The sequence below is a fragment of the Benincasa hispida genome, chromosome 1 (assembly GCF_009727055.1).
Source record: "Benincasa hispida cultivar B227 chromosome 1, ASM972705v1, whole genome shotgun sequence".
In the NCBI taxonomy this organism is placed as follows: Eukaryota; Viridiplantae; Streptophyta; class Magnoliopsida; order Cucurbitales; family Cucurbitaceae; genus Benincasa; species Benincasa hispida.
Window position 1 is genome coordinate 29,686,265 of NC_052349.1, and position 19,266 is coordinate 29,705,530.

General features: G+C 28.0%; 2 protein-coding genes across 16 annotated transcripts; both read right to left on the minus strand.

Annotated features, from left to right (window-relative positions):
- Nucleotides 1-1,347: 1,347 nt before the first annotated feature.
- On the minus strand, nt 1,348-5,177 carry LOC120070239. 14 transcript variants are annotated; one of them, XM_039022128.1, is made up of 3 exons: nt 4,576-5,177; nt 3,419-3,542; nt 1,348-2,006 (listed from the first exon to the last, which is right to left on the minus strand). In XM_039022128.1, exons 1-3 carry the CDS (start codon nt 4,705-4,707, stop codon nt 1,927-1,929), a joined length of 336 nt encoding a protein of 111 aa, XP_038878056.1. In that variant the 5' UTR covers nt 4,708-5,177; the 3' UTR covers nt 1,348-1,926. The 14 variants fall into 14 exon arrangements, 2 of the variants coding, with proteins under 2 accessions (XP_038878056.1, XP_038878065.1); XM_039022137.1 differs by lacking the exon at nt 1,348-2,006 and adding an exon at nt 2,013-2,915 and having other exon boundaries at nt 4,576-5,174; XR_005479831.1 differs by lacking the exon at nt 1,348-2,006 and adding an exon at nt 3,957-4,030 and having other exon boundaries at nt 3,201-3,792.
- Nucleotides 5,178-8,326: 3,149 nt separating this feature from the next.
- LOC120092604 (trehalose-phosphate phosphatase B-like) lies at nt 8,327-11,479 on the minus strand. Of its 2 annotated transcripts, none has more exons than XM_039050748.1 (9): nt 11,213-11,479; nt 10,952-11,092; nt 10,017-10,088; nt 9,831-9,917; nt 9,659-9,712; nt 9,220-9,321; nt 9,023-9,100; nt 8,751-8,891; nt 8,327-8,667 (listed from the first exon to the last, which is right to left on the minus strand). In XM_039050748.1, the coding sequence occupies exons 1-9, from the start codon at nt 11,426-11,428 to the stop codon at nt 8,494-8,496; spliced, it is 1,065 nt and encodes a 354-aa protein (XP_038906676.1). In that variant the 5' UTR covers nt 11,429-11,479; the 3' UTR covers nt 8,327-8,493. The 2 variants fall into 2 exon arrangements, with proteins under 2 accessions (XP_038906676.1, XP_038906683.1); XM_039050755.1 differs by having other exon boundaries at nt 10,952-11,106.
- Between the last annotated feature and the right edge of the window lie 7,787 nt (nt 11,480-19,266).

The following is a 19,266-nucleotide window of genomic DNA, read 5'->3' on the forward strand; positions in this document are numbered from 1 at the left end:
GTTATCACGTATAAGGATACTCCTAAAGGTATACGATTCCGAAAGAGTTAAGTTGATGCTGCATATTAAGTAAAATACCTGAATCGTGATAAAAACAAAGAGGATACTGATGACATTAAAAATATCATGTGTTTTTCGGTTGTATGGTTAAAAAAACGTAGGATGTTAGAATAAAATAGCATACAAAGTTAAGTAACAAAAAGCACAAAATAGATGACAAAACTTGAAATTAACAATACAAAGAAACAACATTTAAATTGGAGTTACAATAGGTAAATAAATGCAAGTAGGAAAAGAGAGTACGTCAAAAAGAAGAAGATTAAAGAGAAAAGTATGAAGATAAATGAAGAACTTAATGGTGAAGATATTCAAATGGTTTTTATATTTTGGTGGAATTTGTGGGGATTCAAACGTGAAGATGGAGATTAGATAATTCTAGTTTAGGAGTTAGCCTTTTTTTTTTTTTTTTTTTTATAGTTTTAGAATCGAGTAGTGAGCTTTTTAAATAGGTTGCCTAATTTTATATTGGAAAAAATTAGATGAGTTACTTGTCTTTTTTCTTAAAAAAAAAAAAGTACGCATAAAAATAGAGATACGTATCTAAAAAGTATCTGAAAGTATAGACACATATCTGGAAAGTATCTAAAAGCATAGATACATCAAAAATATTTGAAAGTATAGATACGTTAAATCGCGTGTCAGATACGTATCTGAGAAGTATCGGTATCCGATACGTGTCTGATACTAATTTTTGCCTCACATGAAATATCTGTGCTTCATAAGAAATACATAATTCTCATGAAAGAAAAAAAATTTGTCATGGGAGAGGATTGGATAGTGGTAGTAAGGAAAAGAATATATTTTCTTTGCGGAAAAACAAAATTGTGAAGAACCAAAACTCATGCAAGATGAGATCAGCATGGAGCTGAGAAATAACCTAAATATGGCAAGTATGGACAGGTGATTTTCCTCATTTTAGTTGAAAACATATTAACTTAAAATTTGTTTTATAGGAAAAAAATGTCATTTTTGCTATTTATTGAGTTGTCATTTTTGAAAATGACCCTTGAAATATATGATTTCAGTTTTATCCTTCTAATTAGTAATTAGACAAATTGGTTTTACTTTTACATTTCTTTTAGGGGAGGGTGAACTTTTCTATAGAACGTCTACAACACTTCTTAATATTTTGTCACGTTGCATTAAGATGTAAGAGCATGATCAGAATCTTGTTCTTCATGATCTAGATTTTGTTAGTGTACAGTTGAGTTTTATGATCATGTAGCATATGGTTGACATGCATCTCTAAAATATTTAAATCATAATAAAGTAAAAGGCTTTGGGAAATTACATTTCACAATATCTACTTATTCTAAAATGCATTTCTAAAATATCCAAAGACAAAATTTCATTCTCATCAGCATCCTACGAATTTTCCTCCCCCTTTCTTCTTGCTTTAAAAACTTGCCATAACTCATTTTAGAGTGATTTTTTTAGAGTGATTCAGTTTCTATATGATCAGATTATGTGAACTGAACTTTGAATGAGTGAAAAATGGTAGGTTTGGTTGAAAGAAAGTCGGCTTTTGTTGGAAGAAAAGAGGAACAAACTGCCAAAAGAAAGTATGCCTTTTCTCATCTGTCATTGTCAACCAATGACAATAGGAAAACAATTCCACAAATAGCGCAAAACTCATCCAATTTGACCACAAAACCTGTCATAATAGCCAATACCAAAACTTCAATTTTGTAGTCTTTTCCCATTTCTCAAGTTCATGCATCATTATGTTCAATGCCAAACTCTCTCATTGGTCCTTCCAAAACCACTACTTTCAATCCAGCCAATAGCCTTCTGAAGGCTTTATTGGGACCAAGAATTTGTCTGCTGCAAACATCAAACTTATCCAAAACAGTCACAAATAAAAGATCATTTCTCCAAAAATTTGCCAAGCTTACTGTAGTAGGGGGCTATTAGTCTCATTTTACAATGAGCCAAATGGAGTTGCACTGCCAGTAAAAAAAAAAAAAATCCAAGTTACCAATTTTTCTATTTTCCTTGGATCAACTATAAGGAAGGATTGACAACTTTCCCCGAATTCTTAAACTTAACTCCAAGGGGATTTAACACAAAGATTCTCAATTCTTTTTCACTGTTCTTCTATACACAAAGGCAAGTGAACATCATTCTCATAGAAAAAAGAAAAAAAAGTATAAGAAGCATTTCTCACCAAATTAAGCAACTAAAAGCCATTAAGGCGTTAATCTAAAAGGTAAACCCATGTTCTTGGGTTCAGAAATTAACTTGAGAGATTCCCAAATTCCTAGAGTTACAGAGAACCCATGTGAGTGGAGTGAAGTACCTACCTTTCTTTGTATTACAAGTGTATAACCCATCTCAATTTACGGCAAAGCTCTCAAAGTGAGTACCTTCCTACAAGCTAGAAAACAAGTTAATTCAGAATGCTTGTTCCTGTTTTTCCCAAAAAAGATCTGGCCAATGTGGTCTGGTCTTAGTCTCAAATTAGATTCTAGAAAAAGGTATCCATTCCTGTTAATTGGCCCATGGTTTTTTTAGACACAAAAGGTACCAATATGTTAAAGCTACCAATATGTTAAGTTTCTCCAAAATTGACAATTGCTTCAAAAATCAGCTGATGAGAATCTTCTACATAAGGAATGTTCATTGATTTTAATATATAACAGAAAGGTTCTTCCAAAGCAATTGGATGGCATCTTTAAACCCAGTGCAATTTGGCTCTGAGTGTAGAATCTCAATTTTTCTAAACTATTATCACCACTGCCTTGTCCACTAAAATTGAAAAGTTCACAATTCATTTACAAGTAGGCACCCTAATGTTATTGTAGAATGCAACCACATATTCCATGAACATTTGTTTCATTCCAAAACATCTTCTCCTGGCAAACACAAATTAAATCACAAGCTAACCTACTAGTGGAGTATAATAAGCTTCAAACTCAAAAGACTTCATTTAATGTGTGGGTTTATGTTTTGCCTCACTTAACTAACACGATCAAGGGACTGCTGAACAAAGGTTTAGTGAAAACAAGATTTAGTGAAAACATGTTTGATAACTAGTCATTAAATTTTGATTTCCCTCATTTTCCATAATTCATTGTTTAGAAAGATTTACTTTATAGAACAATAGAACACGGTTTCTTTCACCCATCACTCTAGTATAATTTTTTTAAACAATTTCAAAAGCAAGAATATAAAACTATTTTGAAGATCTCCAATACAAGCCTTATTCCTTTTCCTTTTCCTTTCTTTCAGAGATTTTAGTGCAAAGGTGGCTCAAGGTAGTCCGTGAAGAAAACGAATACGATATCAATACTTTACTTTAAAATATGATATCACTGACAAGGTATATCTATATATATATACATATAAAGAAAACTACCAGAATCACTTAGCTCCATTAGAGAAGATATCACTCCATCATTCTCCAAATCTTTGATATCAGTATCAATGAAAGTACCGAGCAGTAGAAGTCTCCAAAGGTCTTTATCTTTTAAAATCAGAACCTGAGTAGAAACAGAGTAATTTAATTAGTGAGATGGGTCATCCAACCTTAAAGCTTTAAGTCAAAAGATACCCATTTCTATTTGCTGAAGCAGAATCGAATAACTAAGGAGTTCCTAAAATGCAGCATCCAATAAACTCAAATACCATAAAAGAAACTGACGTTTGTCAATTTGTTGGACAAGTCTTTTCACAGGAGAGCTTCAATGCTAGGAGTTTAAGAAAAAATTCGTAGATCTCACAATTTTTTTTCTGCCAAATGTCAAATAATTAGATAAATACAAAAGGTTCTCCTCTGAGAAAGAAGACACTTGCTGACTACTCTGAGTTATCTGCGAGAGCTTTTATGCATAAAAGGAATAACGTTTAATACGTAAAGAAAAGCCCACAGAAAGAATCAAAAACCTTCAGTTTACCTTTACGCAGAACCAGGGATTCCACCAATATCCATCATTGTTTAAACTTTCTTTTCAACCAGCAAAATATCACCCTATTGGATAGATAATCAAGCAAAAGTAATAAAACAATCGCTTTCTATGGCAAAGTACAGAACAATTAATCTACATTTCCCCACATAAAGCATCTTCTCATTAAAAAAAATGGTTTATCCTTTGGATTAAAAAAGTGATAGATACCCAATCAATAGCATAAAGTGAGCTGCTTAAAGGGTATTATTCTTTTCTTCCTTTTGGTTTTTGTCCTTTTTCTCTTTGATTTTCGTCTTTCCGGTGGGCTAATATCCTAATCAAAGAGGACGCCAAATCATTCGAATGGAATATTCAGTTGAAAAAAATGACCAAAAAAAAAAAAAATCGAATACTCCCACTGTTCATTCAGAAGAAAGTATGTAAATAAATAGAAAGACAGTCGCTAAAACCCCATCCCTTCTTTACACACAAACACATTTCAGGACCATTTTCTTCTCTGCTATATTCCCGAAATTCAAATTCCCAATACTTATCGACCTTTCGATCAATCCAAATGGATTGATTGCATCAAACAAACTATTTCCTCCTCTTATCGAAGTTCAATTACCTCGTGGATTGCGATATGTCGTTTCTCGTCAGAATGCTGCCTGCTGTGGCGCTTGGGAAAAATCCACAAATTCCTTTGTGCAAAAATCAGAAGTTGATGATTAACAAATGAAGAGGAATTGAATCGTTTCATTTGCAGCGTCGATTTTTACAAGTGAATACAAAGTTATCTTATGAACATGGAGCTTCGCGCTAAGACAATTCTAAGACTAACCCAGATTGAATTGGGCTGGCCCATTAGAAAAAACCGATGGGCCTTATGCTTAAGCCCATATTTAAATGGAGGGATTTTGAGAGAAACATATAAAATTCAGTTGACTTGAAAAACAATGTATTTCTACTTCTTAAAATTGAAATAAAACTTATAATTTTTAGGGGAATTGGAGTGTTTCAAAAATGGCAAACTCGCCTCCAAAATAAGATTTATGTCAACTCATGTGGCATATACATGTCTACAAATTCTTAAATCCGACGGTTCGTATTTGTTGATGAAACTACAAATACCAAGTAATTGTAAAATAAAATATAGGGTCGAGTTATGTATATAGAATAATTCGTGAGATTCTTCAACAACAACCACTCTTCGAATTAATATCACCTTAATTAAATATACATATTTTTCTACCAAATTTATATTGTAAATATTCATATATTATTAACTTTTAGTTTATCTATATATTTTATTCAAATCTTTGAATGGTTTTTCATTACTTTATATGTATTCAATTTTATTCAAATCTTTGAATTGTTTTTCATATTTTATTTTACATCCATTCTTAATAAATTAGTTGTCTATTTCTCATATTTAATGGGATGAGAATTTTCACTACCATGATTTTCGAAATTTTGAGACGTATATTCCATCAAATTCATTGGAACATCGTTCCAATCATATGTGGAATATATCCAAGCTAAAATTTTCTCATGCAGATATTTTGTGGTTGATGTCAGTTTTATTTGAAACTACAAATAATTGTAAAATTAAAAACAGGGTCGAGTTATTATAAAGGAAATTGCTAATATTCCCTAAGAACAACCGCCCTCCTCCTAATTTTGCTAATGTAGTTATCATAATCTCCATATTTTATTATTATTTAAGATTTTATTTAACCACTTTTCGAATTAATCTCACTTTAATAAAATATCCAAATTTTTCTACCAAATTTATATTTTTAAATATCCATATATAATTAAATTTTATTTTATCCATATATTTTATTCAAATCTTTGAAAAGTTTTTCATTACTTTATATATATTCAATTTTATTCAATTTTTTTAATTGTTTTTCATAATTTTATACATCCATTCTTAATAAATTAGCTATATGTTCCCCCATGTATCATCTGTTGCCCCGAATACTAAAAATACATGTATTTGAATAATGAATTAGCAAACATTGATTATTCTTCCCAACCTCTTGAGGGCAACACTGAAATCATTGATTATTTCCAAGATTTCGATTCCATTCAATCTTGTATTCCTATTAGAGTAGGTTTACTTTTTAGGAACAAGTCTGTATTGAAGAAAACAATTTATTTCTTGTATGTCAAATGCTTTTGCTCCAATACCTCTTTTCGACAAAAAAAAAAAACAAAATAAAAAAAAACAAATCAAAACAATTTCAGGAGGCCAAAAAGTCAAGCAACCTCCTCCACAAACAAACCCATATTCCAGCAAAAACCAACACATTCGACACCCCAACGACCTCCTCGATCCATTTCTGGCAAGTCGATGACCTCTCCGAAGAAAACATGGCTCCCTCGAGAGAAAAAAAGGTGGAGAAATGAGAAAATTGGAAAGAGGAATTGGACAAAATATATATATATATATATAGTAATTTGGTAATGTTGACTTATGATAATGTAAGAAAAATGGAAAATTTCTTAAGTTGCAAAAGTTGGACAAAATCCATTTTAGATTTCTTTCGAGGATTTTTGCATGGATAACTCTTTTTCGGGACCAAATGAAAGGAGAGCCATCTTTTTAAAACAAAGTTTATTGACCTTATGCATATGTCATCCCATGGTGAATTTACCATAATACTCTTATGAAGTATATGTGGTGGTCCTTGATGCTAACTTCTCGCTACTCACTCTTGCTCTCTTGCTCAAGCTAACTTGACACTTGCACTTGCTTCTGCTTTCACTCTCTTCACTTATTCTTGATTTCTGTTCTGTATATTTTAAATTTGAACAAACATATGACGTTTCATTTTTTCTTTCTATTTTTTCATAATTAACTCTATCTAGTAATGGAGTGAGAATTGAGAACCAGTAGCAAGAGCAAAAGCATTTGAGTCATCAAAAGTAACATTGCAAGTGAGTATCGAGATGAATGAGAGTGAATAATGAGAACTGAACGTTAAGGGCTATTATGTGTGCTTCGTAGAGTTGTTACTTTATTTTATCATGTAATAATGATAATAGAAGACCAAAAAACTTAATTTTTTCAAAAAAGTGGATCAATCTTCATTTGAGCCCTAAAAAATAAGCTGTATATATGATTTTTCCTTTTTTCTTTAGCTTCTATACAATTATCTCTATATAGTAAAGGTACAACTTCTAGTATGTACACTTTTAAACAGTAACTATTTTGATTCTTAGTTACTTATTTAATTTATAAATTATGAGTAAATTAAAAGTAATAGGATACGTATTAAAATGTGTCCAAGTTAAATTAGCTACATAGTGAGACAACATTTGACTAAAACGAATAAATATGAAATGAAATAGTTCACTTGAAAAGGCTAAAGAAACTAAAACAACAGCAAACTTAATTAAAGTTTAGAGATGAAATAACATTTCAGCTTACAACAAACAATTCCACGGTCCATTTAAATCAACCAACTCAATTTCTATACTTCAAAGTTTGAATTTTAAATTTGGTAACATAGACAAAGTCAGAGATTAAACAAAGATACAGTCCAAACAACTTTTTTGAAACTGAAATTTCTTTTAACCTAATTTGTGATATGTGACATCCTATATTCTTTTTTCTACCTTTTAACCATTTTTTTTCTCTCTTTTAAACTAATGAGCCACTGTGTCCATCTACGGTAAAAATTTGAATCTCTAATCTTGTTGAGTGAAAATTTATTTTTTAAAAAAAAAAAAAATCAAAAGGGAACCAACCTTTAGTTGAAAAATGGAAAATTTTCAAAAGGAAGTCTCCTTTTTATACATCATAGACCAATGTGGTTTGGACATCCCACACGTGTGCCGCTGTCTGATCGGACGAGACATGTGTATAATTATTTTTTTAAATAAAATTATTATTATTTTATTTTATTTTATTTTTTAAAAAAAGGAAAAAGATTCCTCAATTGGTTGCGTCTTCTCGGTCTTCTCTCTTGTGGCAATTCAACTCTAAAGGCCTATAAAAGACGCGTCTTCCGTCCGCATCTTAGCTCCACGACTCAGCCTATAACGAGCTTTTGTTTTGCAGATTCCTGTTCGTCGTCTAAGGATTTTGCCGTTTACAACAAATCTATTGGTTGAGGTAATGTTTTAACTAGCAATTAAATGATGTCCAAATTGATTTACTTACATGATTTAATTTTAATATCCATTAAATAGTTATCCGTAATCATATGCATTGTAATTTTGAAAAAGAACATGCATATTTTAAAATATCATAGTAAACTTGAATTGACAATCTAAGTAAAAGCAAATACAAAACCGCCAATACGGCTACACTATCATGTAACAACCTCCTTAGTTAGGGTCAATTTGGCCCAAAGAAAAAGGAGGGGCAATGTATATATACATATGTTATATATGTTCACATAGTCAACAAATAAAACACATGTATTTAATTACTAAAAGGATTTGGTATTCCATCTCTTGTTCCAACGTCATATACACTCTGGTAGATACCTATACCTAAGTTAATATTTCACTAAAATCACCTCCTCCATTTCTAAATTTGAAGAAGTGGGTTTGTAATTGAAGAAGATGAGACCTTCCTCCATCTTGCTAGCCTTAACAAAAAAGCAAGAACTTGTGATGGGTCCTTCAAAGAGTATGATGCTTTTGTGTGCTTTGGAATGGATGATACAAGTATTGCAATTCCTTGTCCTCTCATTTCTATTACCTACAAAATTCACACTCCCACGTTAATTAACACCTAGTTAATTTCAATGATTAATATTAAGATCGATCTTCTGTATATATTACCTTGAAAGCATCTTCGTCAGTTCGATCATCTCCAATGTACAGAGGAATGACATCGTCAATACTAGTATGTCCGAGAATGTGTAGATAATATTCCATTGCATGGCCTTTGTTCCAATTTATAGTAGGCCTTATTTCCATAACCTTAAAAAAAATATACATAAAAATTACAAAACACATTACATTATACAAATTCTTTTTCGAACCAAAATAAATATAGTTCAAGTGACATGTAATATAGTATGTGTTAACGAGCAGAATGTATATTTATTAACCTTTTTGCCTTGAGTTATATGGAAATCGGGATTTTTTCCAATAATAGACTGTACCTTCTTTTCCAATTTTTCCAAATCCTGCACAAAAGTAAATAATCAAAATATTCAACATATTAATTAATTTCTTTAAGCTTTATTCAAATGTAAGTACGAGGTTCATATATGACACATATATCAAAAAAGATTGAGATATTTACCCTCTCGTGGACATGTCGAAAGTGCACAGAAACACAAAATCTATTATCCTCCACCATTGCACCTTCAATTTTTCTAGTTTCTTCCTCTAAAATTTGCCTAATCTGTCACATTTAAATTCAAATTAAACTTCATATCATATAAAAAGAAAATTCAAATAATTTGATTAACCCAACTCGAATATTTTGTACTAGAACAACCAAAAAAATAAAAAGGATTTACTTAAATATCCATATATAAGGAATATTGTCATTTTTTAGGATTGTTTTCAAATATAAAAAAATGAATCAAATAATTTTTAAATATAGTAAAATTTTACTGTTATAGACTCCTATTATCTATCACTAATCTAAACTCTGACGTTTTGCTATATTTATAAATATTTTTAATAGTCTTCTCATTTTAAACCTATTTTTCTTTTTGTATGAAAATAGAAATTACTTGTTGAATTGCAGGTAGAAACTCCTTGGCTGGTTGAAAAGAAACCTCATCGACCTGCAATAATTAAATGTGGTATATGGAATTATTTAGTTTTCATATTTTTGTTGGTGATATTAATGTTGATAATAAATATAAAATTCGACATGTCGAAATGTTATAAAACTACAAGAACCTCATTGTCGGAAGTTGGAGTCATAATAATGTCCATTCCATGGCTCCCAGCATAATGCACATTACTCAATTTCACGAACTCTTTTACCTGAAATCAAATTGTTAATAATTGATTACTCATTCTTTTAATTTTTTAAATATATACATATAAATTATAAACGATAAATGTTAATATTTAAACAATTACTTTATCTCGGCTTCTTCCACTTATTATTGCTGTTGGAAAGCATTTTGCCACTTCTCTCACAGCTTCTCTCATCTGCATTTTTAGGGGTAAAAAAAAATATTTATATGTAATCATTGTATAATTTCACAAATATTATAAATCTTTTTAGAAAAATAGTTTTTCTTTTCTTTAATTCAATATTGTTATGAGCCGTTTGTTATCGTATTTATTTTTCTATTTAAAACAATTATTCTATTTTTTTTTTTATAAAAAAGTCTTAATTTTAATTTTTTTTTAAAGTATGATCCGAGAAGAGCTCAAAAGAAGTTGGTAAATCGTCCGCTACTCATTTAAAAACAAATTTTCATTTATTTCATTCTCCTCTTTCTTAACTCTAATAATTAACACGATTAGCAATTAACTAGATAATATTTATCACATTATCATTTTAAAAAAATTATATATGATAACAACTAGAGACTAAATTACAACATTTAAATTAAAAATAAATAGCACACACAAACTTTTACAAATAGATCCTAAGTAGAAGCAAAAGTACTTGAACCGTAATAAGAATAAATTAAAATATTTAAAACTAAAAGAACCGAATTGAATTAGTGATACAATTAGGTCAACCTTTGTAAATATAATTATTATTAAAAAACGTAATAAAAATTTAAATAGTAAAACCCATATCGAGTATACCTTTTTTTTATGTATAGTTTTTTAGTTTAGAATTTTAAACAACAAAGAAACAAAAATCCTTTATATTAAGAATTAAAAGAAAAAAAACAAGAATATTATCCAATATAACATATCTCAACCGCTTAAAAACAATCTCTATTATTTAAGCATTTAAATCTTTCTTCTAAGATTTGAATCTATATTAAACTACGGAAAGTTTATATTTTAACGATATATGTAAATTTAAAAATAATAAAAAAGAATAATTTTACCTCAGAGGACATGAAAGCTCGATCAGGATCATCAACAATGGGAGAAAGGGTTCCGTCATAATCCAAGAACACAACAATCTTCTTCCTTTGTAGCCCTTTCATTATTCTCTCAAATGATTCCAAACCACAAGGATGTTTTTTCTAATACACATTTACTAATTTCATTTAATAAGCAAACACTCAAAACCCAAAAATTATATATATAAAGGCTTAATACAATACAATAATAATAATTAAGAGATGTATAATTAAATATCGTACCAGCCATGAACTGTAATTGGTAATTTCTTCAGTATTGTCAAAATTGGGAACTTGTAGGGAGTTCCGGTCACCGGAAAGTTGCCAGGGCAGTCCCATTAACGACCTCCAGAACACTGTACGGCGGCCGGGGGGAAATCCGAAAGTGAAAGGAAAGAAAATTAGGAGCACGGATTTCCCTTTCAATAAAACATTGCTAAAAAAAAGAGAAAATTCCATTGTTTCTTTTTATTTTTTTATATGGAGAAAAAGAGTGGGAAAAAAAGTGAAGCAATTTGGGGAGGTTTGTTTGTGTTGTTCGGTGGGATTATTTAAAGGGAAAATCTGATAAAGTAACTTTTCTTTTATTCGGCCACGTTTCGAGCTGATGTGGCTATTTTAGTAATTTACTTTCATTTCTAGTCAAACTAGGTTTGATTTTATTGTTTATTAATGCCTACGTTCAGAAAAAGGTCCTCCTCTAAAAACACACATTCTGACTCCATTTCAAATAAAAATTAAATATTAAAACCAATTTCAGAAGTTGATATTAAATAATATCTAATCTTTGCCATTAGAGCAATGATTCTTAGTTTTTGTATTTCTCCTATTTTTACCGCACAAAAAAGAAATTAGAGAGAATATCTTTTAAAAGAATAAAAATGTTACATGTCAACATTTTATTATATTATATATAAGATGTATTAAAATAATCCAAATTTTTTTCTAAACTTGTATCTATTCTAAAATATTGATATGCATTGGAATTCCTTAAATTTTGAACCCAAGGAAATATACCAAAAGGTCATAACACGGTTTACACTTTGCTTCAATTGTTTTACCTATTTCAATTTTACACCCAAAAGTCAAATCTTTTAATTACAGTTAAAAAATATATTTTGAAAATTTAATAATTAAAAGTAAAATGATAAAAGATAAAATTAAATATTTTGACGTTTTTTCTCGTGAAAATATGTTTTCTATGGACCGTGATGTATAAGGCCGGCAGGGCAATAAAAAAACCAAAATATTTAAAAAATCAAATGGACTTAAATTGATTTGTTGGTTGGTTCTATTTTGAGTATAAAATTGATAATTTGATTTGTATTAGGAGAAAAAAAAATTCATACATAGAAAAAATGTCAAATTATATTTAAAAAAAAACTATAGATGGTTGTGATAGACTTTTTTATGTTTTTATTACACTTTTATCCATTTCTATCAAGAAAGATTAAGATTTAATTATTTTGTGTAAACCGTTTTCTTATTATTCTATTTTTAAAAAATCCTTCAATTCAATTTTTTACTTAAAAAATCAAAACAAGATCAAACGGATAATACATATATCACATCAAATATAAACTCTAACCTACGTTCTTAATATTCAAATTATTGTGGTCATCTTATTTTATTAATTAAAAAAATCTCAAGAAAAGAAATAAAAATATCTAACTTCAATCTAAATAAAGATTTCAATTCAAACAAAATTGAACTACATGAATGAAAATTTGAGGAAAAAAATCCAATCGGGAACCAAATCTTTAATAAACCGGATTAAATACGTCTATTTTGTCTTTTAATTGGTGTTGGTAGAGTTTTCTTTTTTATAAAATCAATAAGTTCAATTTAATTTTTCGTTGGTCACAAAATTGAACTGATTTTAATGACAATGAAACATTGTCACAAGGTAATGTTTAGACTTTTTTCACTCTTTTGAATTGACCCTCAAGAATACTACTCCAACTACCCCCATTGCATGCTATCACATTTTTTTTTTTTTGTTAAAAAGATTTGTCGTTTTTCATCATTTCCCATGAAAGTTTGAAATATCTTATTTCTTCCTTTTCAATAATAATAATAATAATAATAAAGAAGCGTCTTATTTCTTTTAAATAATAATAATGATAATGACATTTTAATAATATTAATAATAACACTATTCCTCATTTATTGTTTTTAATAATTATTTAATATGAACATGAATTTATTTTGAAAGTTGTCAAACCAAACACAACTCAATTAATATAGATATATGTTAGTGATAAAATCAATCTTTCTACTTTTATTATATTAAAAAAAATCATTTTAAATTTTAATATTCCTTATTTTAAATGTATTTCAAAATTTGATTATCATGCCATATATTAAGATTTTTTAAATTATTTAAGTAATGAATAATTTTTGTTTCGAAATGTAATTAATTAAAAATTGATATATCAATAACTAAAATAATCTTTTATAATATTCCACAAATTGGACGATTTTTAATGAATCGACAGTCGTTATCTTTTCAAATGGAATACCATTTCAAATCTCATTTTTATTTCGAAATATCAAAAAATTATAAAGTTTTCAAATTATCTTAGATATCGATAAACTACTAAATACCATATGATATTGGCCTATTTTCAAATATAGAAAAATGAACGAAAATATTTATAAAATATCAAAATCTGCAATATGATAGACCGCAATAGACTATCATCAGTATCTCTGTATCATGATAGATGCTATACACTGTGATAGACCGCAATAGACTATCATCAGTATCTCTGTATCATGATAGATGCTATACACTGTGATAGACCGCAATAGACTATCGGTATATGATAGATACATATAGTAATCTATAATAGACATTATTATTAAAAATATCTTCCCTAATTTTATTATTTAAAATAATTTTTCTATGATATTTGTAAATTATGATTGAAATATTATATTCTTAAATTTCTTATTTTTCTTTACTCCCAAAAAATACAAACAAACAAATAATAAATCATCATACAATGAATTAAACTTTTCTTTTCTAAATAAGATAAAGAATTTAAAATTATTTATTTAAATTTTTTAAATGAAAGGTGTTTTGGTTCAATAGTATAAATGGTAAAAGTGAACGCAATTTAATAATAATTAACATGATATTTTTCTCCATTTGTACAATCAACTAAAAAATAAATAGCATGTATTGAAATGTCGATTTGAATTTTAAGATTATAAATTTGCAACTAATTGATAGATGAAGTTTTTAATAAAAAGCTATCAAGGTTATAGAATGTTAATCTTACTATGATAGACTTTACTCATAAGACTTATAAAATCAAATTAATGATAAACTTTGATGCCCTATTTTCATCAAATGCTTCTAGGACGTTCTTACTTTTCGAAAAATGGGTAATTTTCTTAATGCGAAAAAGAAAAATAAGATAATTCACAAAATTGAATATCTTTATCTTATAAAAACTCAAAAAGATAGATATATCTTTATCTTATCAAAAACGAAATTCAGTATCTATATCATAAAAGAGAACACAAATATATAAATATTATAATTTAAAGTAAAGTTATAGATTGGTTCAGGAAAAAAAGGTTATAAAGAGCGGTGGAAAAAGGGGGAGCAAAAGGCGGTAACCAACAAAAGAAAACGGTAACCGTTATTCGGGTACGAATCGGGTCAATAAGTGACCTGCTACCTGACCAAAATGGAATTAAAAAGGTACGGCCGACGCTGTCCCACGTGGTGCCTGCGGAGCGGATTGTACTCTGACGTGTCATTAAATAAGGGATTTAATCGGAATAGTTGGAGTCCATGTGTCGAATTTGAGGCAGCTAATTTGTTTGGGTCAGTGGGCGAGAGACTGAGTCAACCCCTGCCCGTCATCAACACATGTAAGGTCCAAATCATTCAGGTAAATAACCAACAAAAAAAAAAGAAAAATGAATTTCCGGAAGGGAAAAAAAAACCTTTTGCAAAAGGAAAAATGCCAATTAATTCAAAAGGTAATGTAAAAAGAAGAAAAAAAAAATAAGTAGTGAATGATTTTAAAATGGTTAAAATCACTTTTAAATATGTTTTTAATCCTTTAATACCATTTTTTTATTATATAAGAATGAGAGATTTTTAAAAATAGAAAAATAAAGAAAATTATTTATACAAAATAGAATTTTTTTTATAGACGTTGATAGAAATCTACCAATGTCTTTCGAAACTGATAGGAGTCTATCATTGATAGACTTTGATAGAAGTTTATTAATATCTATCAATATTTTTTTTTTGCTATTTCTATAAATAGTTTGATATTTTTTATCTATGAAAATTTTCCTATAAGAATTGTATTTAAAAGTGTAAAATTGAATATTAAATTAATTTTGAGTTATTGAAGACGTATCTTGGAACGATTTTGAATATGACGAAGTGATTTTAGCCTCCCAAAATCACTCTTGAACAAGCTCGAAATTATTAGATTAAATTAGAATTTTGCTCCCGGACAAAGGTTGGATTTAGTCTATAATATAGTTTTCAAAGTTTTGAGGCTACATTGATGTAAATACTATTTTGGGTATTGTAGTTTTAAAATGTTTATTTTGATTCCTAAGCTTTCATTTTAGCACTTATACTTTCAAAACGTTCATTTTTTTTTTGTTTATAGATTTTCAATTTTGGTTTATTTTCATCATTAAACTTTTGAAACATAACATTATAGATGAAAATAAATGGATCAAAATAGTCAATTTTTGAAAAATACAATGACCAAAATGATATTGTGAAAATACGAGGACTAAAACAAATATTTTAAAAGTATACACATCAACAAGAATTAAAATCAAGAGTATAATTACTAACTTTTATGTTCAAGTGCGGTAAGTTTCCAAAATTTAAAAAGTATTTAACAACTAAGTCCTTAAATTTTTAACCTATGTTAAAATAGAATAAATTTTTAAAATGGCAAATAAATCTTTAAACTTTTATTTTATGTTTAACATAGGTTCTTGATCTATTTAACTTTTAAAATTAAATTTTATATTTAATAAGGATATTAAATTGTCAATTTTGTGTTCAATAATTTTGAATTTTAAAGAATATTGAGTAAGCCAAGGACCTATTAAACACACATTTGAAAGTTCATGAAATACTCATTAAATACATTTTAAAATTTGGGACCTATTTAAAATTTTTTAAAGTTTAGGGATCAATTTAATTTTTTTTTTAAAGTTTATCGATGTATTAGAAACTTTTTAAAATTCAAAAGTTCATTGACACAAACTTATAGAGACTAAAAATATTATTGTAGAGATTTGAATCATTTAAAACTTCAATTCCCGAGAAAAGAAGTATATATATACTTTAATGGGACATTTGGGGCAAAAAGTTGATTATTATAGTCCTAGGTTATTATAGTTCGGTTATAATAGTTTGTGTTTGGGTGTAGATTATTTAGTTTGAGTTATAATAATATGTGTTTGAGGTGTAAACTATTTTAGTTTGAGAATGAAATACTAAATACGGTAACAAATGAGGGTTTTGAAATAGTATTGACTATATCTAATTGGGGACTAAAAGATAGTATTTACTGTAACAAGGAATGGTTATTATAATCTTAAGATAGTCCTTGTAGTTATATACATATATAATTGGTATTTGGTTTCTATGGTTCAGGTACGTTTCAATATATTTGGTCACTGTAAGACATAGTTAAAACCTAAAAACCGCTCTCATTACCTAACCATATTGAGACATTTTTTAATGGAAAATAAATAATATAATATTTTCTATTTGACTTACCATGTTAGTTGAAAATAGAAAGAAGAAATAGTGGAGTTTTTTTTAGCGAGTAAAAAATAGTTTTAAGGGCTATTTATATGAATTAAACCAAATCATTGATACTAAATGGAAAAGTCAAACGGAGTATAATCAAATCTATTAGTGTTCTAAGAGATCTTTAATTCAAATACTTCACATTTATTGTATTAAAAAGATCATAATCGATATATTATATTTACTTTTCTCGAAGCTAACTAAAAGTTTTCATCCCCATTTCCTTAATTCTTCATTCCCTATCTTTACTAAAACTCCAAAAAAGAAAATAGAAAAACGCCGAGGTAAATTAAAACTTTTGAACCATAAAAGCTAAAAATTATAACGTCTTAAAATTATAAAGATTAAATTTATAATAAAACCATATTATTTATAATAAAAAAAACAAAGCCGCACAACATAATTCAATTAAAATTAAGGTATTATATTATCATTGATAAAAAAAGGTAGAGGTTGAAATATACATCATCAACGTATTCTTAAACTAATATATATATAACAAATGATATACATTACATACATATATGATGTGTGCCAAGTGTTCATACATGCATGCATGTGGCAAGAACACATGCATTATATTGCATGCAAATAGTTGAGAGGAGAGAGAAAAAGAGAGAAGGGAAGGTAATTAAGAGAGAGAAAAAAAGGTTAATTACCAGTAATAATGTATTTGAAACCAAGGTGAGTTAAACTCAGTGGTATCGGCATGCACTTCGATCCAAGACGTCGGAGGTTCAATCCCCCACTTTGCATTGTTGTATTAAAAAATAATATATTTGAAAATGATTCTAAATAATGTATTTTCTTAAGTAAATTGATCCGAAATGGAGATAGATTTGAAATTTATAAAGAGAAGAAGAAAGGGATTTATTGGGAAATTTTGTTATGAAAATTAGTTTAATAAGTTTTGCAAGTATCCATTAAACATTACCCAACATTACCTCAAAACTTCCCCAACATTTCCCACTAAATATTGGTTTTTTTTAAAGGGTTAAATACTCAAATTACCAAAATGGACCTCTCTCAAAGTTACCAAATTATTATAATTAAAATGCATAAATGAATTTGATTAAGAAACTTCGCATGTAATTTTGTGTTGATGATGAGTTAAATATTGAATTCAATCGCATGGGGTATTCAATTGAAAATGAAATTGAAAGATTATAAAATTAAAACGAACCTTTCCAGCAATTGCGAAATTAATTCACATTTTGACTTTCTTTTATTCATTCTCTCTCATTCTGATATTATTATAACATAGATTCCTTTTCATGCGTACCTTGCAAATCTTTGCACATTTAAGTCCTCTTCAAAAAATAATATAGTAATAAATAAATAATAAAAATAAGTATTTTTTAGTCATTTTCATTTTGAGAATGATAATGCATTCATGGTCAAGGTTATCTAATTCAATTAAAAGGACTAATTCATAATAAATTTATAAAATAAATATAATATAAAATTTTGGATATTTAACTTTAAATCCTCATTTTATTATATATCTTTTTTTACACTTTTAATTTAAGATTTTAAAATGTTTACTGTAAACCAAATGAGAAATAAAAAAAACAAAACAAAACAAAACAAAACCAAACCAAACCAAATCAAATTAGGAAATAAGAAACAGATTTTTTTTTGAAAAGAAATATAATAAAAAAAGAAGGATAAATTTAAATTTCCATCGACATGTCAATATTTCCACTTATATTTCCACATTTCTATAGATTCGATATCAACATGAAAAGTGAATCAATATTTCTATCATTGCTGTAGAAAAACTACAAAACATAAAAATTAAGCAACGAAATGTGTGTGTATGTATATATAATATAATATTATTATATACTTCCTATTACAGGAAAATTATTGATTTTATGTGAGTGGTGAGTAATGATAACTCCTCTTCCTCCTCTTTACCTCGANATTTTCACTAATAGAAAAAAATATCAAACTATTTACAGAAATAACAAAAAACAAAAAAAAAAAAAACACCGCTAGATGTTGGTAGACTTCTATCAACATCTATCAATGATAACCTTGTATCAATTTCTACTAATATCAATGATAGATTCCTTTATTTCTCTCACCGATAGACACTGATAAACTTCTATCTATTTCTATTACTGATAGATATTGATTGATTTCTATCTGTGTCTATCAGTAATATACTTGTATTAGTTTCTATCACTGATAGAATCAATGATATGCTTCTATAAGTTTCCATTTGATAGAAACTGATAAAATTCTATCAGCCTCTATCAATAATAGACTTCTATCAGTTTCTATCACTGATAGATAATGATAAACTTCTCTCAGCATCTACCAACGATAGACTTATACCAGTTTCTATCACTAATAGTATCAATGATAGACTTCTATCCGTTTCTATCACTAAGAGACATTGATAGACTTCTATTAGCCTCTATCACTTATAGATTTCTATCACTAATAGACAATGATAAACTTCTTTCAGCATCGA

What these genes read in the sequence shown, in the direction of transcription:
- LOC120070239 (XM_039022128.1), bottom strand. Translation starts at nt 4,707, where the DNA reads ATGAAACGATTCAATTCCTCTTCATTTGTTAATCATCAACTTCTGATT. An exon ending in GACATATCGCAATCCACGAG is followed by an intron (nt 3,543 to 4,575) that starts GTAATTGAACTT and finishes GTTTCTACTCAG; the next exon opens with GTTCTGATTTTAAAAGATAA. An exon ending in AATGGAGCTAAGTGATTCTG is followed by an intron (nt 2,007 to 3,418) that starts GTAGTTTTCTTT and finishes TTTTACTGGCAG; the next exon opens with TGCAACTCCATTTGGCTCAT.
- LOC120092604 (XM_039050748.1), bottom strand. Translation starts at nt 11,428, where the DNA reads ATGGAATTTTCTCTTTTTTTTAGCAATGTTTTATTGAAAGGGAAATCC. An exon ending in GAGCTTTCATGTCCTCTGAG is followed by an intron (nt 10,089 to 10,951) that starts GTAAAATTATTC and finishes CTAAAAATGCAG; the next exon opens with ATGAGAGAAGCTGTGAGAGA. An exon ending in TTCTACCTGCAATTCAACAA is followed by an intron (nt 9,322 to 9,658) that starts GTAATTTCTATT and finishes TAAATGTGACAG; the next exon opens with ATTAGGCAAATTTTAGAGGA.